The sequence below is a fragment of the Acomys minous genome, assembly GCF_964271855.1.
Source record: "Acomys minous genome assembly, chromosome: 12".
NCBI lineage: Eukaryota > Metazoa > Chordata > Mammalia > Rodentia > Muridae > Acomys > Acomys minous.
The window spans coordinates 7,609,595-7,633,040 of NC_140493.1; the positions used below are offsets into that span (position 1 = coordinate 7,609,595).

A 23,446-nucleotide genomic window follows, 5' to 3' on the forward strand; every position below is an offset into this window, starting at 1 on the left:
TTTCTTCAAGTGAGCAGAATACCGGGTTAAAGAGTGTGGACGGCTCCTGAGTCTCTGTGTGAATGTTTCACTTGGGTTATTGGGATGCAGATAGAGTCCAGTTTAGCTCCAAAAGTTCATTTTCTTTATGAGCTCCCCATAGAAACAGGAAGTGAAGGTTGTTGGTGTGCTATGGAATTAGACACATCCTCCTGGCAGCCACACTAAGTGCTGCCGTACAACCTGACGTGAGGCCATTTGCTTTTCTCTCGTGGGAATCCTGGAAATAATTTCACTTTCTAGAGTCCACCTCTCATCCAGTAACTGGTCGCGTCCCTACCCTCTTAGCTAACAGTCAACCATTATGTGGAAACCACGCTGGCGTATCTTGTTTGTTTTTTGACATTTTTTTTGAAAGAGCCCAGATATGTTCCAGGTGCCTGTCGCTTTGACGTGCAACATCAATGAGAAAAGAGAGAATGTGCTAAAATCATGGCCAGTCCAGGGCCAGCAGACGACAAGTACTCTACAAACATCATCCACACAGCTACTGGCCATGATAAGTGGTCAAATAACAGCACACAGACATCAGTGACGGAATCTGAAATGTGTATCCAGGATTAAATCGCCCCTTTCCTGCCCTTTTCAGGGCATCTTCAATGCACTTGCTAAGGGCTTAAAGGTCATCAGACGTCTGTCAGCCTAACCCCCCGCTCTCATCGGTCTCCAGCTTTGCTTTTTTACTCGTGGCTTCAAAAAAAAAAGTATGTTGTTTACAAATATCAAAAGTGTAACACTGCTTTGTGTTATTTCAAACGTTGGTTTCCTGTGACCGTTCGGCACTTTCACCACCACAGGCTCAGATGTGTTGGTACTTGACTTCTGTCAGATGTGAAAAAGGGAGCACTTAATTGTAATTTCACAGCAATTTCCACATAAACTAGCCTAAATAAGGTGTATTTGTGTATAGCCATCAGGAGCTGACTAATCTCCTGTTAAGTAAGTGTGTGTGTGTATGTGTGTGTGTGTGTGTGTGTGTGTGTGTGTGTGTGTAAGAGATGATCTTAGATAGGTAAAAACATTCTGCACAATAGAACTGCCAGCCTAGTCATGTCACAATGTGGAAGCCAGTTTCCGTTGCCCCAATTAGAATCATCACTGTAGATTTTGATTACTCTTCTGTAATTACAGATTTTTTGGTGTCATTCTGTTTACAAAGTTCAAATGGAGCAATGCATGGCTTTATAACAGAATGTTCAATTAAGCCTTTTCTGGCTTAACATTGGGTCAGATGCTTTCAACCCACATTTGTCACACATGAATTTAAATTGTGCCTTGTCTCACATAAACTAGTGTTGTTACTATAATTTATTCACATTACATCTGGATTGTAATCCCCTCACTCTTGTCTCCCTGTTCCCACCCTCCCCACCTCTCTGATCTATTCCCCTCCCCTAGACCTCTGACAGGTGTGTGTGTGGGGGGGGTCCTCTTCCCACACTGACTGACCACAGCCCATCAGGTCTCATCTGGACAGTCTGCAGCCCACTCCTCTGTGTTCCCACAGGGCCTCTCCGCCAAGGAGGAGTGATCAAATCCTGGGCACCAGAGATCTTGTCAGAGGCAGCCCCCCTCTACCCACCTCCTCCCCCGTGTGAAGAATGAGCTGTCCATTGGCTACACCCGAACAGTGGGGTCTAAGTCTTCTGCTTGCACTGTCCTTGGTTGGTGTATCAGTCCGTGCAGGACACCCTGGGTCCAGATCCATCAGCCTCGATAGTTTTTAAAATCCATCATTTTTCTATTGTTAGGGCCCTAGCCTCAGACTGGGAAACATTTTGTTTAAATAGGGAAACATACCCTTTACTTATATGCCTTGCTTTGCTTCGTGCTATAACTGGTGTATAACCATCTATGCTCTATACTTGAACAAACCCCAGATGGATGTACACAGGATCAGTGCTTCCAGATAACGTGGAAATGTTTAACTTCATACATGTACTTGCCGCATTGTTGAATCTTTTCTCCCTACCTATAAAAACAAAGAGGAGCCTAAAAAAACCCAATAACCATGACTAATTATGTAAAGAACACTCATTTTGGAGGTGCAACAAGCTAATAGAAATGCTAAAAAAAAAATAAAATAAAATAAAAAAATAAACTCAAAGATGCAACTTCATTATATCCACATTGGCAATGGAAATGTAATCCACCCGAAAAGTCGCTTCTCCTCTTTAACTTTCTTGTGTTGAAGTTTTCATACATGGATACTGTATTTACATCATTTCCAACCCGCATTCTCTGCCTTCGGCTACTCCCACATCCTCCGAGCATACTACAACCTCACAGCCTCTTCTTTACGCACGTAGACTGAGTCCCCTTGCTGTAGCTTATATGTGTGTATGCGTGTTCAAGGCTGTCCACTTGGGACTGCACAGTGTACCAAGCAGCTTGTCCCTCAGGAAGACTTACTTCCCCTCTCTCTTAGCTGCTGCCACTTGCCTGTATCTCTTCGCCTGAGGGTGGGGCCTTGTGGGATTGTCCCATCTGTGTCGGGAAGTCAACTGGTGTCCTTGTGCAGGCCTTGTTTAGGTGACCACATTGTTAAGATTTCATGGAGTGTCCTTATGATATAATATGTAAAATTCAAGTAAAATGATCATGCCTGTGATGGTTGTACGGTCAACATGAGAATAGGTTCATAATAGAATTGAAGCTACTTCTTTCATTAATTTTGGAAAACTAAAATAATTTATCGTGTCATCCTTTTTGCTTAGTTACCAATGTTCAAAACAGCATTAAAACAGTTTTTGTTGGTTGGTTTTTTTTTTTTTTTAGAAATTCAGATATTAAATAAGTAAAAGCAATACTACTGACATCTCAACACTGTGTGATGGGAGGGTAGATACTGGGATTTTAACTAGTTTACAATTTTGAGGCCTTTTGGATTTTTACAAATACCATAAATATTTTTCTTGGTTAATCTACTTGTTTTATCATACCTTTAAAAATAAATTGTGTAAAATAACTACATGCTTTTTGATTTAAGAGTGCAAGTCTGAACATGACATATTCTTTAAAAAAAAAAGTGTGTAGGTATATCAAAATAAGATTACCTGGCGCGGCTAAGAAAAGGAGAGATGCTGCCACGTGAAGATAGGAGAAGACAATAAAAATACTTATGTCCAGGTTGAGGCTTAGATTTCAAGGTCATTGGTCTCAACAGATTTGTGAGTGTTCTGGGGAGCAGAGCAAGGTTAATGTTTTATCCCTGAGAAGGGCAGGGAAGCTTTCTGCTCTCCATTTCAAAGACCATTTGTTCAACTATTAAAAATATGATTACAAAATGTCAGGCAACGCTGCCATGTATGTCATGGTGAAAACAGGTGTCCACTTCCAGGAATCGTGATCCATATTTATACTGTATTAAATGCGTGTTATTAAGGGACATGGTGTGTCGAAGGCATTTAGCCAGGATTGGCACGTACTTCTCAATAGCAACAGCTATTACTGTCAACGATGGTCTTCATAGCTGTGTTTCTATGGAGTGAGGAATGGAGCTCAAAATTTCTCTTATATACTATACTTAAATAAAATTATTATTATTATCTCTGATGGTGTAGCCAAAATATCAGAACAACATATGATAATTTAAAAAAAATCCTCATGATTATTTTGACATTTAGTTAGGTCTCCTTCCCACATCCCTTCAGGGTCCCACGAACATCATGTGTTCGAATAAGCTGATCAGGACAGGACTAAGGGCGACTCACTACAGTGCGAAATGCTTTCTGGCAGCTAGATTCACCTTGAGAGGCAATGTGACTGTTTGTAAATTCTTTAAAACAAGTGGCTGGGATCAGAAACAGTGCTTTCATTATGGAACTGCTCAGTAAATTAGCTCCTCTTACCATTTGAGGGTCCAGCTAACCGCCACATCTTTCATATAACCTGAAAACGAACACAAAAGTGATATAATCTCTCTTTAAAAAAAAAAACAAATTTAAACTGTTTCTCGGTAAGTAGAAAGTTTAGAACCATGCCATTTAATATTGTAATCCTTAGCCACAGGAGTCTCTTTAAATTTAAATTAATTTCGTCTGAAGGTTCAGTACCTACTCAAGCTAGATGGATTTGAGCTTGGCAATCGCCTTTGGCCAGAAGCTGCCATGTTGGCCAGGGCGGATGCAGGCGCGCCCATCATCGCCGATGCTCCTTGCATCCTATTACTCTAGTGTGCCTTGTATAAAGGAACAGTCGGTATTCATTATTTGTAATTACAACCACGCTGGCTTGAGTCTTTCCACCACGGCTTCCAAATCCTGAGGAAAAGTAGTTGGCAAGAACCTTGACAGTTTAAAATGACTTTAATTTCAGTACAAGTTAGAACTGAGGGAAGGTTCGGCAATGGGGCCCTTTCACTCAGGGCCTTGGGGGAAGCTGGAGTTTGGAATATTGTGTGAAAGAAATGGTTAATCAATGAGATCAATGCTTTCTCTGCAGTGCCTTCCAAACCTTTTCTTCTGAGCGCCCCGCCATTCTACTCTGCGTGCTGCGGTGGGTCCTGCAGGCGCCCTGCCTCCCCCACAGCTTTTTCAAGTAAGTTTTAATGCTTCATCTGCAATGCCTCAGTTACTCTGTAAACCAAAGCAGCAGGGTTTAATGTGCTCAGGGAAAGCTAATTGGCAGTGCAGTGGCAAGGAGCTAATTCCTCACTAAAAATCCCAGCGACCCTATTCAGGAGGTTTCCAGAGGTATCCAACCTCGGCACAGGGAGCGATTGTGAGCCGGTTTTCGGCGACAGTAAGCCCGGAGCTGACACGCCAAGGCGAGGACTTGTTTTTCCAGTTGACATAAAAGTTCTCAGAGGGACCAGTTTGGCTCTTTCTGAAACCTGTAGCCACACTGCATTAGAGAAAGGGAGAAAAAGGAAAGCGGGTGAGGAGAGTGCGCTGTGCGGTGTTTCCCTTTGGCTTAAAACGACTCCGAGGGGGGGGAAAACCGCAGGTCTAGAAAATAATTAGAAACTCCGTGTCGTAAAAGGAGGTATACTGTTGTCTCTGTCATCCTGAAGGGAGCTGGCCAGGATTGTAGGAAATGTTCTTTTAAACGTTATAAAAGCAAAATTCATTTGTGTCTGGGAAAGAAGAGGAGACGCTGAGCAGAGCTGCAGGGTGCCCATACTCTGTCGTGCACGCAGGTGACTTGGGATGTCAGTAAAGTCTATAGGCAGAGAATGAGTGTCAGAGTGACCCAGACAGTGGAGGCGAAGCGTGTGAGGAGGCACTTACACAGATATTCAGCCATGCCAGGTGAAAGCGGAGAGAGGCAAGTCCCAAGCCACTGCCCCAGGGATGTTTTCGGCCCCCACAGCCCCATATGTGTTCATGTGTTTTATGGATGTTTCAGGAGAGCAGTTGCCACACAGAATGACTCCCGACAAGCGAGGCAGCAAATGCTGCTGTTTAATGAGCTGCCAGGCTTCTGGGCTTCTCTTTAGGAGGCTGATACTTTCCCACAGAGCACTTTACACGGCTGGGATGTGGCTACAATGGGTGACAGACCCGTGACCAATCCTCACTTTTGCTGGACTCATCCACACGCGACCTCACCACAATTTTTCACTCTGCAGATGAACTTTAGGGACCATTTCACAGCGAGAGGGCTTGGGCAAGGGTCATTTGTCCTTTTGTGTGGTCATAAAGCCAGGCTCTGTGTGTCAGTCTTCTCTCCTGCTTCACATTCCAAGTGAATTTCTGGACACCATTTAAAGCCCTTGACTGAAAAATAAAGCAGTGAATGAAACTGACTTTTATAGACTCATTCTAGCTCATCTTCCCATATAGCCCTGTCCACCTGAAAGGGGATTTCAGTTGCTGAGCGGAGTGTATATAGGGACTTGCTGAATACACAGGGCCCATTATCAACTGTGGGGATTGTTTATTAACCAGGACCGATACACTGCTATTTTGGCAGTGACCTATTAATTGTCGATTTAACTAGAATGCATTGCATTTGAATAGTGATACAGAAACCATGACTAAACCTTTTACTCGCTCCTTCAAGGTGGTCCTCTCTATGAGGGCGATTGAAAACTTGTGCAAATCAAGGCACCATTTGTCACCAGATAGTAGAGTGGCAGGGAAAGATGCCTGGAAGAGATGCTCAAGCTGAGAAGCTTAAAACCTCACCCCAGCGGCATCTCTGTCCGTTAAAGATGTCACACACTTAGTTTCACTTACTTGATATCCTTTACCTCAGGGGTTTGCTAGTGCTACACTTCAGGTGTGTGGGAGTAGGTACAGAAGTCTCCTGTAACGGGGATGCCCAGGGATGTGGGTATACATGGCGGTGCTGTGTATTTATTTTACAACAGTGTTTTAAGAGTCTCCAACCCATAAAAGTTTGGGCCAGTTTAATAACTAGGAAAGAAAAAAAAAAAAGGAAGCATTGGGGTGGTTTAATAGAGCGCGTCATCTTCTCAAGAGCTCGAATGATTATTTTAAGCAGGTCGCTTTTTCTCTCATTATTTCTCAGTCCTTCACACCCAGTGCCCTCTGCATAGCTGTTGTAGATGACGCTCAGCCCTCGGGGCTTGGAGCCTTCTGTTTATCTTGGAAAAAAAAATAAACACATGGCTTGAAAGATCAGTGCAGTTCAGATCAAGGGTAGAAAATGCTGCCCTTGACTTGTCTGCCCTCTTAATTTTGGCCTCTTAAGACCATTTAGAGAGCCTACATGTGTTTTTAATAAATGGTGCCATGTCACAATATTAGTTATAACTCTGAAATCAATTTCTTATTTTCCTGTTAATAGTGTTCATTCACATTGGCGACAGCTAGTAATATGGTGCCATCTTGATGTCCATAAAGAATTCTACACAAACAATTGTGATAACCAGGGTGTAGCTAATGAGCTTTACATCTGCAATGCTTTTTCACTAAAGGAATTTACTAGATTTTCTTTTTTTAAAAAATAATAAGTGTTTATGTCCAAGTTGCTAAATTACTTTCCATTGCAGAAAAAGAGAGAGAGAGAGAGAGAGAGAGAGAAAGCAAATGAACTGTTCAAGTAATCTTGTGCTAAGTTTCCACTTGGACAGCCAAAAGTAAGGTTTATACCAAAGATTTTAACAAGTGATGAAATTGATGGCCGCACAATGTTGACTCCACTCTTTCCCAAAGCTCAGGATTGGGTCAGCACATTTGTAGCTAGACAAGTGAAAGCCATTTTCAATTCCTAAAATGATGCATTTGTTCAATGTCCATTGGAGTTTTCTTGACTTCTCAGATTTGGGGTTGACTTCTTGTTGCAAAATGTGGAAGTCATCACTCACCCGGTGCCCATTTCACATGCAGTAAACAGTTTAATAGGCACAACGCTAAGACATTGAGAGCAGCAGAGAAAATTGAAAAGCACTGGTAAAATCTGGCCCCCCTAAAGCATTGCACAGAAAAAATCTTTGATATTGCACTCATAAACTTATTTTCAAAAATAACACATTTCTCAGCTAAAATGGAAAAGGCAAGTTGTGGAAATGGTGTAGACAATGACTTTTTTTTTTTAAGCTACCTTTAAAAATTGAGACCTTAATTAGGTAGGCTAGCAAATTGAGTTAATTAGATAATTATTTCATTTTGTCTTTGAGTACCGTACTCAACTTGACCTTTCAAGAATTTTGTGCCCTAGAAGACAGAACTTCAATTCGGAACCAACTTTATGTAAGTCTGAACAGAGGAGACCTGCTGCTATCAGGACACCCTGCTCTGGCTTTTCCTGGGAGATGCACTCCCACTTGACATTTCCAGCTCATTATTGTCCCCTCCAAGGCTGGGTACAGCGCTGTGTGGAAGGCAGCAGAAACGTGCATCCATTTCACGGGGTGAATGTAGGTTGGCTCTGGGGGGCGGGCCTCAGTTTCAAAGATGGGTAATGCTCCAGTTTATATTGTTGCTGCCTGACCTGGGTATTGGTTTTACTGCCCTCAGCTGGAGTGATGGGTACTCTGGGGAAACTGACCAGGGCTGTGGAAACCTAGGAGAGACTGAATGCAATCTCGACACATATATGCACACAAATATCAAATATCAACTATACACACACACACACACACACACACACACACACACACAAAATTAATTTAACCATTCTAAGATCTTTGGAGTGATATAGCATTACAGTGTTGTTGTTGTTGTTGTTTTTTATAATTTAGAAAGAAGCTCAATTATATTGCTTAGAAGATAATTGAGATTGTGGGTTGCTGGAATACAGGTATTGACTTCTCAAATGTGATGGAGCGGTGTTGCACAGATAAATGACATTCGGTCAACCAAGAGGAATGTTTGAGGATTCAGAGACTCAAAACAATAAAACAATAGTCTTTCCACGTTGATGCCTCTATTCAAAGCTCTAGGGAGGCAGGGACAGTATCAGCGTTCCATTCCTAAGGTGCGGTAGTAACGCTGGGGTCTTCTCAGGCCTGTGGGCTACTGTGTATAAACCATCTGCTGTGGATCACGTGGAGATACGATGTTGTATGCAGGGCTGCTCATAAAATCCTTGTTTTTTTCGTTCCCTAAGAGAGTGCACAAGTGCAGAGGGTAGGACGGACTGGACAGAGCAAAGGGGGAAATAGTGCAATGCCATCTCAGTGTGCCTGCAGAGTGTCACCAGGATGCCCGGTGTGCTTTAGCCATAGGCTCTGCAGAAGAGGAGACCGCATGCCTACTAGACTCCGAGAGGCTCAGATTGCCTGCCCATAGACGTTTGGTTCGGGAGACCCTTTTCAGGCCCATTCAATAGACTTTCATGTAAAACCCAAGCTAAGAGGAAGTCAGCTAGTGAAAGACCTCTACCGTCCTCCACACCTAACTTGGTGAAGAAGGGTCTAAATTGAATAGAATCTTAAGGCCAAGTCCTGGATGGTATGGATGGATGAGGATAGTTTTTGGATTCTACTGGGACAGGACAGACAGATCTATACAAACTACAGAAACCCAGGCACACATAGGCAAATACCCACAGATGCACACATGCATATTTACATAGCGCTCTGGAATCTCTTCATGGAAGAGATCATGGGATAGAAACCTCTGGAAGTGGGGGATGAGCAGTTGTAACTGTTAGTGACAGTGCTGCAGGAAGACGCAGGCCTGCAGATAACACCCCATCCTCAGCAGAGGAAAACTGGCATCAGGAGACAGATTTCAGACTGAAATAGTAAAATTTGAAGAAATGGTACATGGAAGATATTGGTGTTTAAGCTGGCCTGTTGAGAGGCCTGGGCCAAACAAATGGCCTCTCTCTCCTCCAGATCTGAGACCCCACTGAGTCCATTAGAAGGGTGAAAGAGTCTTCTTCCTCAAAGGACTGGTGGTGGCCTCAGTTACTCTGAGAGAATCCTGCATTTTCACCAAGAGTCTGAAGTGGTCTAGGTTCAGTGCTGATCCCTATACTGGTGTCTTCACCTTCCTCACAAAGCCTTGGGTGTGGGATGGGGAAGAAACAGTCTATGGATTTTTTTTTGATCTGGAAACTAAACAGGCCTTCTTAGAAGTGGGCTGGGCTGTGTGATTCACACTGGGAACAGAGATTGGGATGAAATATGGCAAGGTTAGATGGCACAGGAACTCTGCCCCCCCCCCAAAGGTTGCTATAGTGATTGCTTGTTCCTCCTAGCAAGTGGATCCAAACTTAAAATATAGAACAGCCTCCATGGATTACTGGCCCATACTTCTCTGTAACAGCCGGCCTGAGTGCTTATGTTTGCTATTCTATCCTTTCTCCTCTGCATTTTCACCTACTTGTAAGCCCAGGGAATATTGGTGGTTAGGGGCTTAGGGAACATGTGTCCCTGAAGAAGCCTAGTTAGGGCTTCCTGTGGCAATAGGCACAGGGTTGTTCCAAGGGTGGGGGGTCAGGAAGCCGGAGAGGCTAAACCTCGCATGGATTCCTGGTGCGTGGTTAATGGGAAAGGGTTGTGTCCAGTCACCATGGTGAAATGATACGTGTGTGAGATTGGGTATGGGACGTGGGTGTGTGGAAGGGGGCAGGGCACCAATGGGATAGACACATGGGAAAGACACGAAGGATATAGCATTCTTTGCTGTAGGTTTTGCTTGTTCGCTGGTTGCTGCTGCTCATTTTAGGGCACCAAAACCTGAGGAAGTGGGCCCAGAAGTTAATACTCAAACTTGGTTATGAGTCCAGGAGGTTTGTTCTTCATAGGACAAGGCTTGGTTTCAGACCATGCCCCCCCACAGTGTTGGAAAATGCATCTATATATTCTCGGGAGTCTGGTTTTTTTAAACCTAATAATAGCTTGTTAGACTTCTACCAAAGGCTTTAGGGATATTTGAATGAATGTCATTTCCCCATCACATTAAGATCTAGAACTTGGCATACGAGTTAAAAGTGAATAAAATCAGAACCCTCAGGTCCAACTCTATTAGGGGAAAGTTCAGGGTTTTTTTTATTACCTTTGTAGTCTATAAATTTACTTTGCATATTAAATGTAGAAGCTTTTTATTAAATAAAAAATATTTACCTCTCTGTAGGGCTGGGTTCATCCTATCTTTGAGCAAGGTCTCGCTGATGAAACTATTTTCTAAGCTTATTTCACACACACCCTCGGCTCTAATCTACTTTCCCTATTATCTTCTGTGTTCTTCTCAGCCACACACTGCACACAGGAAACACCAGGCTGTGAGTCACTCCTTGCCGTAGCTCCTTCAAAGCTGCCTTCACCTGGCGTCATGCCCCTGCCTCCCTCCTGACATTGCTGTTCTGAAGTTCCTCTTCTGGGGATTGCCTCATTGGCCTCCCACTCTGTGACTGTTTTTATGTTGTCCATAGCCTCTTCTGCTCTGACTGTTGCTCTGTGCTGTCTGTGGTAGTCATGTGGTCATCTCACTGTCAGAACCCTTGAGCCTCTCCTCATCAACTGTCGGCACCTTAAGGACAAGTACGACCCATCTTCAGCTCTCACTCAATGCCTGTGCAGCAGCCAAGTTGTTCCCCACTGGGAAAGAGATCTGAGTCTAAACTGTGGACAGTGGGCATGAATTTTACATCTGTCTTTCTGTGATCACCCATGGTAGTGTTCTCTTTGGTCCTTTTAGTCTCTTCTCCTTGGCACTTTTTCCTTGATGTAAGCACGGGCGCATGTCTAGCTGCCATGTTTTGAAACGTCACTTGTAGTCCTTTCTTTGTTGCTGTCTGTCCTTATTCTTCATCTTTAAAGGTTACTCAAGATTTTATCAGTTGGATAGCTTATTCATCTCTTTGGATAGCTGCCATTCTCTCCTAGTTTTTATTACTTTGGGCTAACACTGTTAGATTAGATGCAGTTATAAATCAAGGGTGCCAAAATGTGGAGGAAAGAGCCTGGCAGAACTGAGAGTGTCTGGGTGGCATCTGAGCTCTGTGTTCTTTGCATAGAATTGGACCTGCATCACTCCAAGAACTTTGGGAATGGTCAGTGTGGCCTAATTATGGTCCATGTAAGATGAGCTACCAAGGGGGAAGCAGATTCATGGGACCCTTGATTAGGGCTGGACATTGAGCCAGTTTTGTGCTATTTCCTTGAGCCCTTGGAGCATCCTTTCGTGATCAGCATTTTATCAGGTCCTCAATGAAGGCCATGACCTAGACAGCTTATTCAGCGTAGCTCTCGTTGTAGGGAGGACAGTCTGCCACTGCTCCGGCTGTGAGGTACCGGCTGTCCTGAGAGTCAAAGAGTTTCTCTTCTCTAACCTTGTGCCCTTTTGGATTTCTCCTCTCTGCCAGGAGAAGAGCAAAGGCCGCCTCTGCTGACCCAGGACTCCCATTCCAAAACTCGAAGGGGGATTTTAAGAAGAGCTGTGTTCTCGGAGGACCAGAGAAAGGCTCTGGAGAAAATGTTTCAGAAGCAGAAATACATCAGCAAAACAGACCGAAGGAAACTCGCTGTCAGCTTGGGACTGAAGGAATCACAGGTACCCAGTGAGGAGGAAGCTGCCTCCTACTCCGAATTTCATCAGGGGTGTGATGAAGTTTGTCCTTTCAGCAAATGTGTCTTGTGCTAGGCTTGGGCCCCAAAGTGTTCTGAAGTGTTTGTTCTGAATTTTCAGTAGGTGGAGACACATGGGACAAGTCCTCTGTGGGGAGACACACACACACACACACACACACACACACACACACACACACACACACCTAGATGACAAGGCTGAGCTACAGAATTCACTTTTTTTGAAATGAAGGGAAATACCAAGGGGTGCATATATAAGTCACTCACCCCTTTTCCTAAACCATCTCTGGAGAGCCTAGATATTTATCATTTGGTCTGTTAACTTTGATGAACCCCAAGGCTGATGTGAATTGGGGAGATTTAAGTGAAGCCCTGTGTGAAAAGAGAGTAAGTACAAAGTAGCTATCCGCGTCCAGTCAACCTTCAAAGGCCCATAGCTTCATTTGCATCCTAAGCTGCGACAGGCTTCATCTTTCATAACTCAGTGTCAACTCTACAGCACCTTCTTTTTTCTCAGACGTCTTTGTCTTGGCATCCCAGGACTGACAACATGGCCACCTCTAAGTCATCTATATAGGACAATCTCTCACAGTATGGAATCCTTATTGCAAACACCAGAGCATCTAGAACATACAGACGACTGTCTGAAAGTCAAAGTATTCAGGCTTCTAGAGAAAAAAAAAACAAAAAACAAAAACCCCAGCACCTACGATTTTAAACGTTGTATAACTATCTGATATTGTGCCGGATGCCAACACCAAATACTTCCTAGAAAACAGTTTTAAAAAAATATTCAGGGGAATTAAAATTTTATCCAAATACAAGGTGACGTTGGGTCGTCACACCTGGTCACAGCAAAGCCACGTCATTCAGTTATATTGTGTACTCAGCATACACACACATGTATGTGTATGTGTTTGGATACATATGTATATACACACATATGTGTATATACATTACCTTCAAAAGCAGTACTAAATTTTTTCTGTATTTCTTTTCACTTTCTGTCCAAATTCAGAGAGAGTATGTGAGGCTCCTGGACACTTCTGATGGGCTTTGTTTTTCTGCCTGTTTCATGTCTGCAGGCATCCGCACTTTTCTTGTTCACTAATGTCCTACACAGTTGTGAATGCAAGTTTTGAGAGCACAGACTTTTTCCAAGATGGCCGATGGCCGATGGCCCATAGAACACTACCAGCAGTTTCTATTTCATCTTCTGCATAAGCACCCCCATCCACTGCAATCCTGCCCATTTTCCAGATGAAGAAATGCAGACGACTGAGTGCAGGTCCAGTGTCATGTGGTGAAGCTGTTCAGAGTCTAGGTTTCTAACCCAGGAAACCTAATGTGGAATTTGTGGCTTCCTTAACCTTGGGCCACCATCTGCGGCTATGTGGGTGTCCACATACAAGGGTGTTTTAGTTAGGATTACCACTGCTGTGATGATCCAGCATGACCAAAGCAACTTGGGAAGGAAAGGGTTGGTTTGGCTTATGTTTCCATATCTCTGTTCACCATTGAAAGAAGTCAGGACAGTACCACATATAGGCCAGGGACCTGCTTACTGCCTTGCTCACCATGCCTTGCTCAGCCTGCTTTCTTATAGAACCCAGAACCACTAGCCCAGGCATGGCCCAACCCACAATGGGCTCTGCCTTCCTCATCAATCACTAAGTAAGAAGCCCTACATGCTTGCCTACAGCCTGATCTTATGGCGGCATTGAGGCTCCTTCTTCGCAGACGACTGTAACGTGTGTCAAGTTAACATAAAAAAGGGGATGGTGATGGTAGCAATAGAAACACAACAGGCACTCCACTTTCCAAATAGGCCCACTCCCAACAGGATATTTTGAATTGACACAAAGGCGCCAAAAGTGTAGAAGACGCTATCTCAAACATGTCCTAGTGTGCGAAGTGCCCCTTTCCCTTGATTTTATTTCCTGAGGAAATCGTTTGTTCCACAAGCTTCCATGCCACCCTCAGAACTTTCTAGCAGTAGGTAGCAGCCTGTGGTGTGGCAAAGGGTGGTGAGTCTATAACCTTAATTGATTGCTCCGAATTTGATGCATCTCAGGGCAGCTCTGTTCATGAATATACCAGTAGCTATATCTCCAGGGTCTACTTTCTTTGTAACTCTATCTGTCCTGGGCTGGCCGTCACACTCTTGGCATCCGAGGAAGTTACTTACCTAGTAGATGTTAGATAGCAACATTAGGGGGCCTTGCTTTGGTGAGCGAGACCAGTAGGAGACCTAGACCAGTAACCTGTGAAGCTGGTACAGAGCTGCAGACTTGGACACTTCCCATGTCCGGAGGTGGCACCCTTGTCATGATTTTCAAACTCTAGGAAGTCAGGTGGCAGACCGGCCATGATGGGTGCAACTGAGCGAGGGTGGCAGGGGCCTCAGTGGGCCTGGCTCGGGTGCCACCGACGTGGGTGTGAAGACCTGTTTTCAGAAAGGAGAAAATACGCAGGTCAGGATTTTGGAGAGCCCATGGTTATCATCTTGACGCAGATGCTGAGAGATGGGAGGAGGTGCTGTGTGCAGATCAAGTGTGGCCATCACAATATGTGCAGCCCTCTACAGAGACACGTGATATCCAATCCCACAGCCATTTATTTTTGTAATTTATTTATCTATTCGCTTTATACCCCGATTGCAGCCCTCTTCCTCTCCTCTAAGCCCGTGCCCTCGCATGCTCACCCCCCCATTCTTCCCTCCCCTTCTCCTTAGAGAAGCAGCAGGGGTCCCCCCATGAGTACCAACCCTCCCTGGCATATTAAGCTGATGCAGAACTAGTCACATCCTCTCCCACTGAGGCCAGACACGGCAGCCCAGTCAGGGGACAGGAATCCAAAGGGAGGCATCAGAGTCAGAGAGGCCCCCCCCCACTCCACTTTTTGGGGAATCCACACGAGGAAGCTGTGCGTCTGCTGCATATGTGCAGAGAGCATAGGACCAGTATATGCATGCTCTTTGGTTGGTGGCTCAGGCTCTGTGAATCCCCCAAGGGCCCAGGTCAGTGACCCTATAGGTCTTCCTGGGGAGTCTTTAACCCCTCCAACTCCCTTAATCACTCCCCCCAACTCTTCCGTAGGACTCCCTAAGCTCTCTCTGTCCAGTGTTTGGCCCCACGGCCATTTATAAGCTACAGGGGTGGCTTCGGTTTCTCCACACCAAGGAAACCAATGATTTTCTAATTAGTACACTATCATTTGGCTCTTAAGCCTAAGCACATAGGTTCACTTAATTATATTGAGTTTAAAATTCATGTATCTCAGAATTGCCATGCTGAATTTTGGGGAGCATTTAATAAACAATTTAGCATTTTATTAACTTCCTAGTTTATCAGCTGTACGATACAAAAGGAAAATTAGTGAAGTTCCAAATGAAAGCCCATCTTACATCTAGCTTAATTTCTTTCCTGCTATTTATAAATGCTTCTTGGTTCGGTTTACTGAAATATCAGACTCCTAAATAAATTCATGTGTGGGATGAACATGCACAAACTGCAGCTATGTTCATGTCTGCAGGATACTTACTGGCACCCTAACACTTAATGTCCTTGCATGCTTGTAATCCTATGACATGTCTGCTATTCATTGTATTATCCTTGCTCTACAAAAAAGCTGGTCGTTGGATGAGTATGTGTGTGACTACCTTTATATACCGGTGAAATGGGCTCTGGGAGTCCTCTTTGGATTTTCACAAACTGTCTCTATGATAATGGGGATAAAGCAATAGAAACCAGAAGCCCTGATAGCCCAATACCCCCTCTTTCCCCTACCCCAGACCCCTGCCAATTATCCCATACCTAATACTGCCTCCTTCCTCCTACCCCAGATGCCTGCCAACTACCCCCCAATACCCCCTCCTTCCCCCTCCCCCACACCCTTGCCAACTACCCCATACCCAATAATACCCCCTCCTTCCCCCTCCCTCACACCCTTGCCAACTACCCCATACCCAATAATACCCCCTCCTTCCCCCTCCCCCAGACCCCTGCCAGCTTCCATTCTGTTTTCTGTTGTAGTACAGATGCATGTGAGTGTAAGAATTTTGTATGAGTGGAGTCACAAAGCATTTGTTTTTTCTTAATTGGATTATTTTACTAAGCATAATGTCTTCAAGGTTCACCTACATTGTAGCAAGTTTCAGAATTGCCTTCCTCACTGAGGCTGAATAATATTCCATTATATGGACGCACCATATCTGCATAACTGTTCACCTGTTGATGACCTTGATTATTCCAAATATTTGACTATTATAGATAATGCTACTGTGATGATATATTTGCAAATATCTCCCAGATTCCTGTTTTTAATTCTTTTGAGATTTTTGTTACTTTTTCATATGTTTATAGTATGCTTATTTGTACAGAAAGTTCTCAATTTTATGTAGGCAGCACTGTCTTCTATGCTTTATTGCCGTTGGTGTTTTATGATTGGCTTTAAAAAAGATTCATGTCTTCAAGACTATAATTATAATTTCATGTATTTTCTTCTAGAACATTTGTAATTTTCTTTTTATATTTAGCTATTCAATCCACTTGGAGGGTTTTTTTTTTCTGTATTTTGATTGAGATGTGTCTGTGTACTTCACTAAATATATGCATTTGTCCATTGATTATGAAGATACCATCTCATGGATTTTTTTTATTAAGAGATTACTTAAATCAAGCTCTATCTCTGTATCACTCTGCCTCTGTCTCTCTCTCCATGTATATCACACATACATACACTCTCTCACACACAGACACACATGCACAGACACATGCTCATGTGCACACACACAGATAGACACACAGACAGACAGACATTCAGACACATACACACACATGCAGACAGACACACATACACACATATAGACAGCCATACCAGATACACACACACACACATAGGCGCACAGAGACACATACAGATACACACAGTCACACACACACACACACACACACACACACACACACACACACACACGTGTGTGTGCACTAAGGAAAGAAGACAAGTGTGTATTAAGCAAAGCAGATGCATCCATGGAAACGGTACTCTCTTGGTGAAAATGCACTAAGGACTTGGCAAGCTCTTAGGAACAAATGCCCACTGCTAATTATAAATGCATTCAGAGTAGAACCAAGTGTGCTGGTGTGCATGCTTTAGAGCTATTTTTTTTTTAAAGCAAAAGCCTTAATCTCAGCATTGTAACTGATGCAGCAGTCACTGCACTCAGCTGCCTGGAGATGATTTCCTGTGCAGCCATTCAAAAGGAAGAAGGGGAAGAGACTTTCGTAGGTGTGGAAGGACTATGTCCTGTTTCTTCTTCTTCTTCTTCTTCTTCTTCTTCTTCTTCTTCTTCTTCTTCTTCTTCTCTTTCTCCTCCTCCTCCTCCGCCTCTTCCTCCTTCTCTTTTCCCCCCGAGACAGGGTTTCTCTTATAGTCCTGGCTATCCTGGAGTCACTTTGTAGACCAGGATGACCTGGAAATCACAGAGATCTCCCCGACGCCCCCTGACTTAGCCTCCCAAGTGCTGGGATTAAACGTGTGCACCACTATGCCCAGCTTATAGTTTCTAACAGAAGTCTTTTAAAAATGCTTATTGCATTTGTTTGCTGACAGTTCCATACATATGTATAAGTGGTTCTCAACATCTGGGTCTTGACCCCCTTTGGGGGTTGCACATCAGATATCCTGAATATCAGATATTTGCATTGTGATTCATGACAGAAGCAACTTTATAGTTATGAAGTAGCAACAAAAATGGCTTTATGGTTGTGGGTCACCAACTGCATTAAAGGGCTGCAGCATTAGGAAGTTCGAGAAGCACTGATGGATGTGGTACATTCTGATACTTATTCGTCTCTGATCCGCCTCTTCCTGTTGTCCCTCTTACTCTAGAATTAACTTTCAAGGCTTTATTTTCTAGATGCATTAAATTTTACTGGATTTTTTTTTTCAAAATGAAAATCTAAATCATTAGTGTAAGAATGCGGTGCTGCAGCGATGACCGTTCTTGCTTTTTAATGTCAGGGAAGTAGTTGGGAATTCTTCTCAAGGATGGATGAGCACACAGTGGATGAGGGTGGTGGATCAAAGACCCAGGCTGGGTGTGGAGGGGAAGCTATGATTCATATCAAGCCACCACCAAGCCCTTCTGGGCTAATTACAACCAATTGTTATATTCGTTGAGGCTAATTATCATAGTTTGATAAATCATGGGAGTAATCAAAACTTGGAAGCTGTATAAAGCCCACATTTATCAAAGCATTGCAAAATGTATTGCTAATCCAGGGTTAGAAAGCTTGCGGTGAGGTCTGTGTGTCGATGCAGCCTGGGCACCAGGGGCTGAAGCTCTTCACTTTGCTCTGCTCTGTAATCATGAGCTGGATAATTTTTCTAAACCACAGCTTCCTTAGATCTGAAATGAAGATTTCATCAAACCATAAAGCCCACCTATAGTTCCCACACAGACACATAGACACACAGACACACACACACATGGACACACACACATGGACACACACACACACACACACACACACACACACACACACACACACACACACACACATGTCCTCCCCCATGCCAGCCAGCCAACCAAATATACTATGCCCAAATCAAAACACACAAATGCTGTACTAGTCAATTTTTCTTAAATAAATGTATTAGCATAGATTACATGATGTTTTTACAATACTTAAAACTAAATTAATTTCAGAAGCCACCAGAAATACGGAATGTGTTCAGTATACCATACTCATCCTATTTAGAAGTGTATAGGTGATGCCATGTTGACTTCTTGGTTGCTTTTGAGAGAACCCGCAAGAGAATACACAGGCATTTTCCAGTTAGGCTCTTAGAGTAAGGGATTCTGTAGAATGTACAATGGAGGCGGTTGACAGTTGAAAATGCTGAAGGGAGGGGTTGTGTAAGTGGTTGCCTAGTGTGTATGAGGCCTTAGTCAAAGAAATAAGTAAAGTGCTAAAATGCATCTGCAATAAGTAGGTTTTTTTCCCTGATTATTTTATCAATAGGTGAAGATTTGGTTCCAGAACAGAAGGATGAAATGGCGGAACTCCAAAGAAAAGGAAGTACTCACCAACAGGTGCCTTCAGGAAGTGAGCCTTCAAGAAGACCAGCTGGCACGGCCAGCCGTGAGCCTCCTTCCTCAGTGTCCTTCCATCTGGGAAGTCTCCCAGCCACACTCAAGTCCCAGCTGGCAGGAGAATTCCCCAGAACCCACAGAAAGACTGGCACAGGAGAATTCAGGGGTGCCAGAAGCAAATTCACTCCGAGGTGCCTTGTACTTGTGTCCCGAGAAGGAAGCTGGGGACAAGGATGGCCTCAGTAGCGCCGTGTGAAGGGCGCATGCTCCATGCTCATCTAAAAGAACGGTAGCCAGTAACATTTGGATTAAAGCCAGTTAGATTGTGCCTCAAAACTGCCTTAAACTAACCCTCTGGCATGTTGGCTGAGCTGATGCCTAAGGAGAGCCACTCTGCTGTTTCTTATTTAGCCCTAGGCTGAGGCTCAAAGTATAAATGGAATAGACCCTCCCGCAAGGTACGATAGGACTGAAAGCATGAGAGCCGGCATCAGCCCCGACCGAACGTGTTCTGAGTACATGTATATATGCGTGTCTGTGTGTATGTATTAATGCTCATTAAATGCATTAGAAGAAAACAGTTCTCTCCAAGTTTTACATGGAGCAAACACACTTCTTTTTATATGAAGGAAAACAGAAATAAAACCATTGAGCAAATGTTAATTTTTCAAATGATGTAAATTTTGGGCTTCAGTGCCACACAATTAATTATATTTGTAAAAACCCTCCTCTTCCGGCTTCTGTGGTCTCCAGCTGTAAAGGAATTCTGGCAAGCTCAGCAGCCCTCGTCAAATGAGCCGTGGTTAGGCACACACACTGAAGATAGAGAAGATGAACTCAAAAATGAAACAGCAACTTTTGAATATAGGTATTAGTATTTCTCGTTTCCAGGTCTGAGATAGATGGAGCTGTCAGCGGGGAAGGTCCACATTTACTCACTAACTGGCTCTTCATGTCTTCTCTGTGGGGTTTATCCCAGAGCAGAGTTTTCTACATAAAATAAATGTCTGAGTAGAAGGGATTGCCAGCGAACAGGCCAGCATTCCGTAACTTTTGGATTACCTGTGGCCACTAGTTTGTAATCAGCGGCCAAGAAGCCAAGCCACCGTGTGTGTCACTGTTTTTAAACTGTCTCTGGTAGGACTGAAGGTCACGGTGCCGATGGGCTCCATGGTCTGTGCTGACTGCACACTACATACAGGGCTGAAGTTTCTGCTCAGTTGGCCCATGCTGCACATGCTGTGTGGTTTTATGTGTTAACAGACGTCACCCAGATGTATGATTACTCTGAAATAGTCTTTGTATAAAATCACATTTCTGGTAATGATTTGCTTAGTTAATCCAAATATATTAATTCTAAGTCCATGAAAAAAAATTTTTACTCTGCAGGAAATGAAAAAAAAAATAAGAAAGAAAGAAAAAAGAAAAGGGAAATGATGTGGTTTTGAATGAATCTGTAGACAAACAACAGGACTAGAAGAGTCCTTTAATGGAGCATTTTGTTAGTGAGGAAGTGACAGGGGCTTCTGCCTTGCTTACTTTCTCAGCTATAGGCTTCAAGGTACAGGATGAGGAAGAGAGGATATGTAAGAACAGTTGTGATCAACATCAGGACACTAAGTTTGGATGGATGGAGTTTGGAGTTTGGACTGGTACACCAGTCTTTGCCACCTTTATGTTCCCTAAAGGTCATGTTAGGAGGTTGTCTTTGAGCTCCCTAATGGGAAATGGGAGCCAGGGATCTGATGACTGCTGACATTTTAAAACGTGTTTGCAAAGTGAAATCCCAGCACGCTGTCTTTAGTGCCCGCCTGCTGCATTTGTAGGCTTCTCTCTATTACCAGAGAGTATGCTGGGCATTTAGGACCTATCAGGTCACTTAGTCCCCGTGGCCATAATAACTCCGTGATGTAGACAGTGTTATGGATCACTGCTCCTGTTATCTCACTGATAGAGCTGGGGCAGTGCATACAGGGGGGGGAGGGGCAACCAGGGTCACAGGGTTCATAAAGTCAGGGTTCTATGCCCAGATTCACACCGTAAAATCTTTACCAACCCTGGGGGGACATGCTGCAGCATGGATGTATTCACACAGCTACTGGATGCCTTAATGGGAGAGGTCTTTGGGGGATGATGATAGAGTTTATTAAAGGAATTGTATTTTACAGCCTCTGGCTTGGGGAGTGGTACTCTCCGCATTATTCTCTTTCCCAGTAGATGCTGAAGTTTAGGTAAAGAAATGCAATTCTTCGACTCTGAGGTCTCTGTGGACTCAAGTCTCAGAGAAGAAGTCCCTTGGTACATGATGGGTATGTGCTTGTTTTCCCCACTCGCTGATGAAAATCATAAAAGTACTTGGATGTGGTCATCATGTCTCGAGAATAACTTGAATAAGAGACTTGTCAAGGCCATTTGCATATCCAGGTTGTAGAAATGGGTGAATTACTGCTTGAGTGACTTTCTTGCAGGAACTCTGAGATGGAAAAGTAGAACTTCTCCATATAAGACTGGCCTGGTGCTCAGTTATACAGGCCAGCATTTTAATTGTCTTCCCCTGGAATGTGTCCAGGCTTAAGAGAGCCACACTTTAAAAAAAAAATCAGTTTTGTGGGAGCATAGTGATAGTAAAATGTTTTCCTGTACATAAGCATAAACATGTACACACTGTGTTCCCTCATACACAAGCATAGATAGTACACATATGTGTACACACATAGTACACAGCCATTGTCCACAGTGAGCCCTGTCTCATTTCTTTTTCTTTTTAAACCCCAATAGGAAGAGAGGATATAAGTGAGGGAAATCAGGATGATAAATTCTTGAATATATAAGGAAACTGTTGCAGAATTAATTTATATCCTTTTCAAACCATTTCTGAATTAGGCATTTACCACAGTGACACAGTACTTGATCCATAAATGTGGCTCTTAGCATGCAGCTATTAATTTGGTTACTTTCTGGTTCTTTTGTGGCCCTCAAACACAAGCACAACCATAGCACACACATGTGTGCCCTCATCCACAAGCATAGCCACAGTACACATATGTGTGCCCTCACACACAAGAATAGCCATGTTACATACACGGGTAACCTTACAAACATAACTATGGTACACACACACTGACATACAACATAATTATGGTACACACATGTGTGGTCCCACAAGTATAACCACGGTACACACACGTGTACCTTCACACAGAGCACTGCCACAATACACATGAATGTTTTCACAAGCATAGACATGTACCCATAAGTGCCCTCCCAAGCATAGCATGCTACATGTACATGTGCTCTCACACACAGCATAGCCCTGGTACACGCACGACCTTTCTAGTGCTTATTTGCATTCTCTTCCTATAGATGTCTCCCTTTTTGTCCTCTGCTCACACCTCTCATCCTGGGCTTGTGTGAGCAATTTTTGTTAGCTAGAGTCAGATTCTTCTCTGGAAGGGTGATAACATATTAATGCATTTCTTCCCTGCTTTCCAGAGAAATACCGCTTGTAATTAGTACCAGGACCACAGAATCCTGGAGGATGAAATATTGGGGGGGGAAAAAAAGAACACCTCAAAAGACATTTCTAAAATTGGTTTGTAAATAAATGAAATGAATGTATTTTTTTTAAATATTTAGGGATTAGAAGTATATAAACAGGTTAGAGATGATTGCAGGCTCTGAGACAATGAAGATGATTATCACTAGCATTTAAATAATAAACAAGAAAACCAATTATTTAGTCGAGTGATTCTGAGGATTTAAAACCTGTCCACACGAGCACACCATAACTTCCCAACTCACCTAGCACCCACACCCCCCTCCTCCAGCACCCACACCCTCTCCTCTAGCACCCACACCCCCTCCTCTAGCACCCACACCCCCCTCCTCTAGCACCCACACCCCCTCCTCTAGCACCCACACCCCCCTCCTCTAGCACCCACACCCCCTCCTCTAGCACCCACACCCCCCTCCTCTAGCACCCACACCCCCTCCTCTAGCACCCACACCCCCTCCTCTAGCACCCACACCCCCTCCTCTAGCACCCACACCCCCCTCCTCTAGCACCCACACCCCCCTCCTCTAGCACCCACACCCCTCCTCTAGCACCCACACCCCCTCCTCTAGCACCCACACCCCCTCCTCTAGCACCCACACCCCCCTCCTCTAGCACCCACACCCCTCTCCTCTAGCACCCACACCCCCCTCCTCTAGCACCCACACCCCCTCCTCTAGCACCCACACCCCCTCCTCTAGCACCCACACCCCCTCCTCTAGCACCCACACCCCCCTCCTCTAGCACCCACACCCCCTCCTCTAGCACCCACACCCCCTCCTCTAGCACCCACACCCCCCTCCTC

General features: G+C 44.1%; 1 protein-coding gene across 1 annotated transcript in view; it reads left to right on the top strand.

Annotated features, from left to right (window-relative positions):
• The window catches only part of DBX2 (developing brain homeobox 2), a 34,006-nt gene extending 11,366 nt beyond the window's left edge, over window positions 1–22,640 (top strand). Inside the window, 3 exon segments of the mRNA XM_084751532.1 lie at window positions 4,483–4,578; window positions 11,767–11,954; window positions 19,018–22,640. Coding sequence (XP_084607658.1) covers window positions 4,483–4,578; window positions 11,767–11,954; window positions 19,018–19,344 — 611 coding nt within the window. The 3' untranslated portion in view covers window positions 19,345–22,640.
• Window positions 22,641–23,446: the final 806 nt, after the last annotated feature.